Source organism: Bombyx mandarina, chromosome 02, assembly GCF_030267445.1.
Source record: "Bombyx mandarina strain Sakado chromosome 02, ASM3026744v2".
In the NCBI taxonomy this organism is placed as follows: domain Eukaryota; kingdom Metazoa; phylum Arthropoda; class Insecta; order Lepidoptera; family Bombycidae; genus Bombyx; species Bombyx mandarina.
The window spans coordinates 4,997,699-5,008,413 of NC_143209.1; the positions used below are offsets into that span (position 1 = coordinate 4,997,699).

At 39.7% G+C, this 10,715-nt stretch overlaps 1 protein-coding gene across 3 annotated transcripts; it reads right to left on the bottom strand.

The window, feature by feature from the left end:
* Nucleotides 1–1,731: 1,731 nt before the first annotated feature.
* Nucleotides 1,732–8,618, bottom strand: LOC114250262 (uncharacterized). 3 transcript variants are annotated; one of them, XM_089733430.1, is made up of 3 exons: nt 6,984–8,618; nt 6,244–6,375; nt 1,732–2,784 (listed from the first exon to the last, which is right to left on the bottom strand). In XM_089733430.1, the coding sequence occupies exon 3, from the start codon at nt 2,764–2,766 to the stop codon at nt 2,422–2,424; it is 345 nt and encodes a 114-aa protein (XP_089589556.1). In that variant the 5' UTR covers nt 2,767–2,784; nt 6,244–6,375; nt 6,984–8,618; the 3' UTR covers nt 1,732–2,421. The 3 variants fall into 3 exon arrangements, with proteins under 3 accessions (XP_089589556.1, XP_028039866.2, XP_028039865.2); XM_028184065.2 differs by lacking the exon at nt 6,244–6,375 and having other exon boundaries at nt 6,984–8,584; XM_028184064.2 differs by lacking the exons at nt 6,244–6,375; nt 6,984–8,618 and adding an exon at nt 4,469–4,965.
* Between the last annotated feature and the right edge of the window lie 2,097 nt (nt 8,619–10,715).

Here is a 10,715-nt window from a genome sequence, read left to right on the forward strand (position 1 = left end):
TTGCTTAGATGAGTGGACGAGCTCACAGCCCACCTGGTGTTAAGTGGTTAAGTGGTAAAGTGGTCTCAGTATAGTTACAACGGCTGCCCCACCCTTAAAAACCGAAACGCATTACTGCTTCACGGCAGAAATAGGCAGGGTGGTAGTACCCACCCGCGCGGAGTCACAAGAGGTCCTACCACCTGTAAAAAGTGTAAGACAAAGTGTAAGTAAGAGAAGTCGGTCCCCACATTAGCATTAGCGAAAGGTACAGCAAAGTGTGGCCTAATTACACTAATACCTTGTGGGTGACTCACATGTATTTATTTATTTTATAATATTTTGGAACGAAGTTCCTTACGGCAGGCTTGGAGGGGATAGGGATTTTGCTGCGCGACCGAACTGAAAAAAATGTGATAGTGAAACCGTAAGAAAAAATCCGTGGAAAAAAGTGCGTGGAATAAAATGAAACGTGCGCAGGCGCGACAGTCGCATACACAAGCGAGTAGTGTATAATACCTTTCTCTTTCTCCTTCTTTCTTTTCGTTCTCTAATCCCTTCTCTCTCTATTTAGTAATTATTTCTATTTCTATGTAATTTTATGTTGTCAACCAAAAATAAAGAGATATATTTTGTTATTTTAATTGATAATTTGAATTACTATTTTTTTTATTTTACGTAATTCATTATTTCCTAAAATACTGAATTTCCTAAATACTTTCCCCTACTTAAATAAAAACTAATCAGCAAAATTTAAGAGAAAAACCAAGAAAACCTACATAAAATTGAGCACCATTTCTTTTTTTGCAAATTGTGTCGATTCTACATTAGCCGAAGGAACTTCGTTCCTACCTGGTGTCCCACGACACCACATCTTTTTTTTTTTATTACATAAATGGATAATCTTTTTCTTAGCGTACTCTATATTTAAATTTGGCGCCAAATTTATTTCGAACAAATATACCACAGAATATATGTACATACAGCCGCGATCTACTGATGGTAGGGCATATTGTGTGTTTGTACAGGTTTGTAACACAGTTCTGCCTATTTATGCCTCGGTGCAATTAGGACGTCCCGTTTTAAGCGTCCAATAAAGACAGGAATTCAGTTTTTTTTTTTTTCCTACCTAAGCTGATAGCCTTGAGAGGCTATTTCAGCGTAACCGTGGCTAGTAGGTGAGCTCACGGGGCTCAAACCGGAGTGATGCTAACACGAACCCTAGCAAGAGCCGTGCTTCGCAGAATCTACCACCGGATCGGAAACGCGACCCACTGAGAAGATCCGGCGAGAAACTCAGTGGGCTGTGTCTGAGAGTTAATTTACTCGTCGAGCCCTTCGTCGCAAGCGACGGGTTCGACGAGAACGGTGACCGGTGCTTGAAGTACCTAAAAGCACCGTCAGTGGATCGGGAGGATCCGAGATGACGTGTTTTGGGCGACGTCGACAGCTTTCCATTCTGTCCGCAGGATCGGGAATGTAGTTACCGGCGGCCACGATGAGAGGGTTCTCGTGTCGTGCCGCTTTATCGAAGTGGCAGGAATTCAGGCTACGAGTTCACGTCCAAAGGTGAGCTATGGCTTTTGCTTCGTGATACGAGATATTTTAATATATTGAATGTTAAGAAAATAGTCAGTTAAATATAAGCTGCTATATATAATAAAATTAATAGTTTATACATGTGAGTCACCCACGTACCTAGTTAAATAAAAGTATTTATGGAAAGGATAATGGTTAAATGAAAGATTCAGATGCTTTGCCTTGTTTATTTCTTAGAATTAGTGTTAAAAAATCGAAGCATTTGTACACGATAACCTTTAGAGGACATAGATTGTGATGCCGGTAGTGCTTGCTATACGTTATCAACATACATCTCCGTCGCGACATCCTTCATTGTCCTTGCACGGCAGTTGGGGTTTCCTTGTCTGCTATCAGACTCAATCTTCTCAATCTACGGCCGTTATTGCTTTGACTGTTCGTTAGCGGGGAGTGAGGTGTTAATATAAATTCTTCCTTCTAGTGATTTCCCTCGGATTTAACATGATCGGTCGGTCTTTATGTGTGGTCGCTGCTGCTGATCCTGGCTACACAAGAGCTACAGTGAAGCCTGTGGTGTGTCAAGCGATCTTCCGTCAGGTAGGAACGTGGGGGGACGCACCGTTTTGCATTTCCCCGAATGATGGAATACCAGTTGACGTGTTACTCAAAGTCTGATTAAAAGTGTGAGATTTAAGGTATTAGCAAAGAAGTCTTTTAATTGAGATTAATTAGGTATTTAAATAATTATCAAAATAGATCGAAGGGCCACTTGATGGTAATTGCGTACCGTTCTCGTTAAACAAGGTGTGTCGATTGCGCAAACAAAACTACTTCTTATGACAAGAGATGTGACAGATCATTTGTAACGTGTAGCGTGTAACGGCTTTTGTTTTTGGGTCACACTTATTTTGTTTCTGTCTCAACAACGTCGGCCGCGCTCTGAGATGCGGCCAGATTCTCGGTGGCGATCGCTCCACTCGAGGCAGATAATATTTTAGTTGGGGTTTCTTTAGTCTGGGATCCTTCTTCCATTTCCTCCATTTCTTCCATTTCCTCCATTTCTTCCATTTCCTTTTTCTCGTTCATTTCGTTGCCTTCTTCGGTCTTGCTGGTGGTGTCCTCTTCTTCAGTGTACGCAGATCGGCCCGTATCGTAACTTGATGCATATCGCTTAGTACGTTTCGGAAGGTTTTTATTGTTCATATTGGAATCGCCTGTTGCCGAACTGGATGCTTCCACCATCAGCATCACGACGAAGCAGGAAACCTGTAGGAGAATCTCGTATTATTCACCTGGACCTTGCTGTGAATGGTTTTAATGGAAGACAAAAAAAAAGGATTGTGTGGTTTTATGAAACAACGGTAAAGGTGAAACCGTTCACATTATAGACATTTAACTCTGACAAACATTCACAAAATCAAATGCGTTTCGGTTTGAAGGGTGGGGCAGCCGTTGTAACTATACTTGAGACCTTAGAACTTGTATCTCAAGGTGGGTGGCGCATTTACGTTGTGGATGTATATGGGCTCCAGTAACCACTTAACACCAGGTGGGCTGTGAGCTCGTCCACCCATCTAAGTAATAAAAAAAACTAGAGGTCCCGCAGTAGTCGAAATTCGACTATAATTAATTGGAATTGTAAGTTTGTACACTATTATGATTGTATTTTATACTTCTATAATCACAATTTTCGCCAAGACTACACTATAAAAAATAATAACAAAGACAAACAATATTTAATCTATTCTCAATTTGACAATAGACGTCAAGAACAAAAGTTTGAGAATAAATAGTATGCAATATGCATACGTGTGTGCGTTAAATACATGGTATGTAGTGTGTGTAATGTTTTCTTTATTGATTTAATGTATCTTTTATGCATTATTTAAAAAAATATTAGCATTGTGCACTTCTTCTCTATATTCTCTATAAGTGTGGAAAATTTCATAGTCCTCCGTCCGCGCAATTTTCGTAAAAAAGGATACAAAGTTTTTGCTTCACGTATTAATATATAGATAAAAAAAGCTACGAATTCATTGCTAAGAAAGTGACAGACTGATTTGACAGCCAGTGACAGCTATTCTTAATAAACTATGTAAGGCTTATGCCCTTTAGCTTATACAGCCAATTTATATTTATAATGGAATGAATAGAATAAATAATATTTCTATTAGCAACCAGTGTTAGCCAGTGTTAGCAACACTCCCGGTTTGAGCCCCGTGAGCTCACCTTACACGTCAAAGCGAAGCTGAAATAGCCTCTCAAGGCTATTAGCATAGCCAGAGAAGAAAAAATTTGCCCAAGTTAATCATAATATAGACAAGGGTGTAATTGAAGACTGATTTGGAGCCTCTGGGTCTGCGGAGGGACTTCGGTTCCCTCTGTATTTTGTATCGAATGTTCCATGGGGAGTGCTCTGAGGAATTGTTCGAGATGATACCAACGTCTCGTTTTTACCATCGCACCGCCCGCCACCGGAGTAGAGTTCATCCATACTAGCTGGAGCCACTGCGGTCATCCACAGTGCGTTTCTAGAGATCTTTTTTGCCACGTACCATCCGGCTATGGAATGAGCTCCCCTCCACGGTGTTTCCCGAGCGCTATGACGTGTCCTTCTTCAAACGAGGCTTGTGGAGAGTATTAAGCGGTAGGCAGCGGCTTGGCTCTGCCCTTGGCATTGCTGAAGTCTATGGGCGACGGTAACCACTCACCATCAGGTGGGCCGTATGCTCGTCTGCCTACAAAAGCAATAAAAAAAAATTACTTCAGTTCCCAAGCGTTTGGTTCAGAATAGCGCGTATGATATGAAGTCTACAATGTAAGATGATTGAGTAATCTTGAGACGACTTATAGACGGAAACCGAGAATCTGGTAGCGAACGAGGAATTGTTCCAAATGTATTTATCGCGTGATGGCGACACACAGACTTGAGCAACAAAAATACACTTACCAACAAAATCTTCATGGTTGTTCGGTCAAAATCAGAACTTGTTATGAATTTAATTCGACAAAGTAACGTATTTATACATTAAATTTTAACCTAGATTAAATGTTTACTCATTTAAGGGCCATCATTTGAATAAAACAATAGATTCTATTGACAAAACTCTACTATAGATTCGGTTTAATACAATTATTTGTTGTACTGTTCTGACTAGTGTCCTTGACCGAATAAGCACGTGTTATAGGTAACCTTTTGAAGCCTTTTTTTTATGATTGAAGGATTACTGGTGGCCCGGAGGCCTTTCCAGTTTCACCAGGACAGGTGGGCGAGCAAAGGCTCAGTCAGGAGGGGTGGGATTTGCTAACAGCTACCCGAGCGCCTCCGAAGGAGACCTAACAGCTCAAGAGTAGCTGCTTCGCGAATGAATCTACCGCCGCGTAGATTCGCCGCGTGAGCGAACACCACACTCGCGTAAGTCATGACGGGACCTTTTGAAGCCGTCGTGGCTAAAGGATAAGACGTCCGGTGCATTTGTATGTAACGATGTAGCGGTGTTCGAATCCCGCTGTCGGGTATCAATTTATCTAATAAAATACGCACTTAACAAATGTTCACGATCGACTTCCACGGTGAAAGAATAATATCGTGTGACAAAAATCAAACTCGCAAAATTATGATTTGCGTAATTACTGGTGGTAGGACGTCTTGTGGAATCTACAACTTAAATGCACCACCCACCCTAAGATATAAGTTCTAAGGTCTCAGTATAGTTACAACGGCTGCTCCACCCTTCAAACCGAAACGCATTACTGCTTCACGGCAGAAATAAGCAGGACGGTGGTACCTACCCGTGCGGACTCACAAGAGGTCCTACCACCAGTAATTACGCAAATTATAATTTTTGCGGGTTTGATTTTTATTACACGATGTTATTCCTTCACCGTGGAAGTCAATCGCGAACATTTGTTAAGTACGTATTTCATTAAAAAAATTGGCTACCCGCCTGCAGGATTCGAACACCGGTGCATCGCTACATACGAATGTACCGGACTTCTTATCCTTTAGGCCACGACGAACCACTTATACCCCTACCCTGCCTCTCAAATATATTAAGTGTAATAATCTATGGCCCTGCCTATTTCTGCCGTGAAGCAGTAATGCGTTTCGGTTTGAAAGGCAGGGCAGCCGTTGTACTGTAAAAACTGAGATACTACTAAACTAAGATTTTATATCTTGTTCGTCTTGACCAGCTTCGACTTGAAATCAGAATAGTGTTTTGAGATTATCAATAAGATCAAAACTAAACTGACTATTGAGTTGCGCACGGAGTAAAAAATATAGACTAAAGGATCTGTTTGAATTGAGCCAATGATGATGTCGTTTGAGGACAAACAAATGTCAAATGCATTTGATTAATATACCCAACAAAAAAAAACCAAAACTAATGGTTCTTCTAAGTCTCATTTAAATTTAAGTACCTACTCCATATTTTGAAATAGGTTAAGATTTCAAAATAATTCACAGACTCAGCACAAACTTAGCCCTTTCAACTGAGCAAATAGAAATTGTTCAGAGTAATTGGGTTATGTTTGAAAATTGTGTAATACGTATTCAATGCGTTTATATAATTATGTAGAAGCTTATTTATTGTTTGCACACGTATTTTGTAATATTACATACATACTTAAATAGTACCGGTCCATATAGTACCACCAGGTGGTGTAAAGGATAAGACGCCGGGTCAGCTAGTGTGGATCTCCGTATAATGACCTTATTCTGACCTTTGTTCACTGGTAGGACCGCTTGGGTGTCCGCGCGGGTAGGTACCACCGCCCTGCCTATTTCTGTCGTGAAGTAGTAATGCTTTTCGCTCGGTCTTCGTTCTCGTCGAACCCGTCGCTTGCGATGAAGGGCTGAAAAATAGTAAAAAATCTTCAAACAAAGTGCGAAAACAGTCTTCACATTAAAACCTTGAAATACATCAACAAAATCTGTTTCTGTGTTTAACAAAATACTCTTAGTTTGATAAGACTTCGACGATATGAGACTACGTCGCATTGTAAAGCCCGCATGCATATCCGGTTTGTCTCAGTGGGGTACCTATCGTGAGCCAGGATCGTAGGGTTTTGTGGCTCCTAATAGTTCCTTGACATCGACAAGCAATTTGAAGGGTTTTTTTTCTACCTAAGCTGATAGCCTTGTTAGCTTGAGAGGCTATTTCAGCGTAACCATAACTAGTAGGTGAGCTCACGGGGCTCAAACCGGAGTGATGCTAATACTGACCTTAGCAAGAGCAGTGCTTCGCAGAATCTACCATCAGATCGGAAACGCGACTCACTGAGAAGATCCGGCGAGAAACTCAGTGGGCTGTGTCTGTGGGTTAATTTACTTGCCGAGCCCTTCGTCGCAAGCGATGGGTTCGACGAGGACGGTGACCGGGAAGGGGTTAAAGAAGCATTTAATTATTGAGAATCTATGTCAATTTCAATTTCATGTCAATTCGTTTACGTAAAGCACTCACATCTATGCGGATCCTTCCGATCTGCTAGCTGTTACTTGACACCTTAAGCTCTAGCACTGGGAGTAGGCACAGGGGCCCTGGCGGTTGCACTCGTCAGACTCGTCGAGGAGTACGACGTGAAACCTAACCGATACACTGCTGGGTTTCTCGCCGGATCTTCTCAGCGCATCGCGGTTCCGATAGTAGACGCATTCGCGAAGCAGCTGCTCGGTCTCCTCCGGAGGCAATTGGGTCTTCTTCTTGCTTCCGTTTCCTCAATACTGAGGGTCGTGACCACCTCTTCGCAACAAGAGTTTATTACGGACCATTCTACGCCATTTGCCTCTATCTGCCACCGAGTGTAGAGCAATCGGGTAGCTGTTAGCAAATCCCATCTCTCCTGGCTGAGCTCGTGCTCGCCCATCTGTCCTGGTGAAACTAAAAAGGCCACCAGTAATCATTTCTAAAAAGTAGGTGTAACAGTTTAATAGTGTTTTATACCGGACTAGAGGCTAGATGTTGGTCGGATCTGTTTCTTTTTGTACACTAGAAGATTCCATTTTAGTATAGAACTACAGAAGACTGTCTGTGTTAGTATAGGAGGTTATTTATAGAAGTCTGATCTATGAGCGGTTAGTAAAATTAATGCAGTAATATCAGTCAGTACTGCAAATTGTTCACCGTTGTTTACAGAGCGCGTCATATATTGTTTCTCCATGAGTCAGAGGCGTCTGCACAGCTGCTAACAAACAATTAGAACACAAAGTTTTTTTTATTGTTACCAACTAAAGCCTGCTACCATTCGCGTGGAAATAGACGTGAATAATAATAGTAATAATATAATAATGATTATTTATTTCTCTCTTAAGGGTAAAGTACAAAAATAAATAGAAATTAACCTTATAATTTATTTTGTAAGCTTTTGAAAGAGCTGAAGTCTGTACTAGGTTCAAAGACCTGTATTACTGATCTCCAGGCTCCCTCCTTCTTATAATAGATTAGGTTAGCTTTTGGGATGATAATTCTCTGATGATTAAACAAAATAATTTCGATATTATTACAGAAAATCTTTTTATAACGCGGTATTTTACAACACGGTTTCAAATTAACACGAAAATGAAAACTCCCTCAAAACCCCTTTGTTTTAAGTTTATTTTATACAAAAGTTTAGGTCTTTTATTTCTCGATTGAGGCACTACGAGGTCTGCCGGGTCAGCTAGTCAGTCTATAGATATCAGAACGCCAATTCCTGCACCCACCTTGAGATATGAGGTCAGAGACTCAATTAGGTATAACGGATATCTTAACCTATAAATATTAGGACCGCACCCGTGTCAGCTAAGTAATAATAAATAATGTCGAAAAGCCGCCCAATGCTCTCCAAGGTCAATTGTCCGCTGATCGATTCCATGTCCGAGGAAACATCCACTGCAGTCAAGTCGTAGGAAGTAAAACTGGTGGTAGGACCTCTTGTGAGTCCGCGCGGTTAGGTACCACCGCCCTGCCTATTTCTGCCGTGAAGCAGTAATGCGTTCGGTTTGAAGTTTGGGGCAGCCGTTGTAACTATACTGAGACCTTAGAACTTATATTTCAAGGCGGGTGGCGCATTTACGTTGTGGATGTCTATGGGCTCCAGTAACCACTTAACACCAGGTGGGCTGTGAGGTCGTCTACTCATCTAAGAAATAAAAAAATATATATATTACAGATCTATTCCCCTTGATACTTAGCAGGCCGCGTGATTTTTTGGCGGGAACGCGAGGAGTGTAGTTGTGTGATTTGTTTTATTTTGTCTACTTAGTGTTTCTTCGGGTTTAAATGTGTAATAACGGTGGCGTATTAACTGTTTAATATCTGTGAAAGTGCACAAATGTGGGAAGATGAAACAAAGCCGCTGGACGTAACTTCTCGGGATCCTTCAAGAAGTCCACTGAAAAAATCTCTGTAAATGACCACCATTTTACTAAGATTATGTTTCATCCCATATCATCTCATCTCATTTCATTTAATTTCATTTCATAATATGATTTTTCATAAAAATAAGAATATAAATTAAAATAAGACATGATTTAGTTACCAGGTAAAAAAATAAAATATCCCTAATAAATAATAATAATATGTAGCAGGCCGCGTAATGGATAATGCATTTGGCGATGTTCTCAAAATTCGTACGCAAGATTTAAAAGATAATTATTTCGTGATTTTTGCAATATACCGACGCCGGTATAATAAAATTTGATCACAGTAGATCTTTGGCTGATCGAAGCCAGTCAGTGCGAATGATTAATAACTTATCGGACAAAACAGCAATAAATTACTTCAATGTCGCCACGCTCTGTATGAAAAGCAACGGATTCTGTTATTTCTGTTTCAAATAAAGTATATTACAATGAAATACATGTTGGTGAGTTTATTGTTAATGCATTTGTAATGCTCTGCACATTTATTTTATTTTATTTATTAGGCACACAATACACATCACAAGCTAAAAAGATACATAAAAAACACAAGTAAAAAGAAACAAAATCTGGCTTGCAACAATAAGCCATGTGCGCACGACCAAACAAGACAGTGCTGAATTTTTACACAATGTTCCTTACAACTATGCGACAAAACAACGCGATAACGAAAACTAATCTTACTTATAATGTAAGGAAATAATTTTATTCACAATATACAATTAAACAATTACACTACTTTATTTACTTTTTTTTTTTATTTACTTACAATTACAATCTTATTAACACGTTCACTGCGGCAAGTAAAATCATAATTCTTCATCTGGTGCGGCGGCGGGCCAAAATGCGCCTCCAAGGATATTTCCGCCAGTGCGTGGCAGGTCTTTCTAGACCCACCAGCACTAAGATAGATTAAAAATTGCCATAAATTTGTGGAAACATAATGTATAATTTTTTTTTATATTGTTAGATTGACCTTGTAACCTACTTCCTTAGGTTTGATTCGCCCCGGTATCTGCCAAACAGGAAATGAGAAACAAAGCAGGAAAAGCGGCAGGCCGATATCGACCTGAACCGCACTACAAAAAATTTTTAGTAGTGATGAGACAAGGGATGTCCAAAATAAAACAAAATTATCGTAAAATAACTGAAGAATGTTTTCATTTATTTATGCCTGTCTTGGAAACATATTACGCAAAGGTTTTGGTTACATTTCCTGCAATATTTTTTTATTTTCTTAAACTTTTTTTTTGCTCGGGTATATTAAAGGTTTTCCGCAGTCTGTCGTAGCACCCTGCACAATTTCTTCGTTTATCGCTCATCTCAAGGACATGGTCACATTGTCCTTAGGTTTTACTTGATTTTCTGAAATGAATTTTTTTTTCTTAATTCCGTGTGATTAGTTAACCATTTATAAATTTTACCACAGAACTCGCGAAACTGAAGAACTTTCCACAGAGAACATAGGTCGAAATATGAAAAAAAAAATTTGCCCGTCCTTACAAAATTGAGAACCAGATTACTGATTTAGTACATAAAAATATTTTTAGGTAAATATATTTTTATCTATTAAATCAATCTGCATCAGTGGCGATCGGACTCTCACTCGAAAAAAACAGATTTCTCCTATCTTTTTTACCAAACTACATAAATGTGGCATATTATTGGAAAGGGCATTAAATTTTCCAGCTATTTTAATATAATAGAATCCGAAAAAAAGCTGTGTTATTGAGTAAGTAAACGGTGCCATAACATACCATAACAGAAGCAGTAGTGCAAAAAACGCCTTATATTG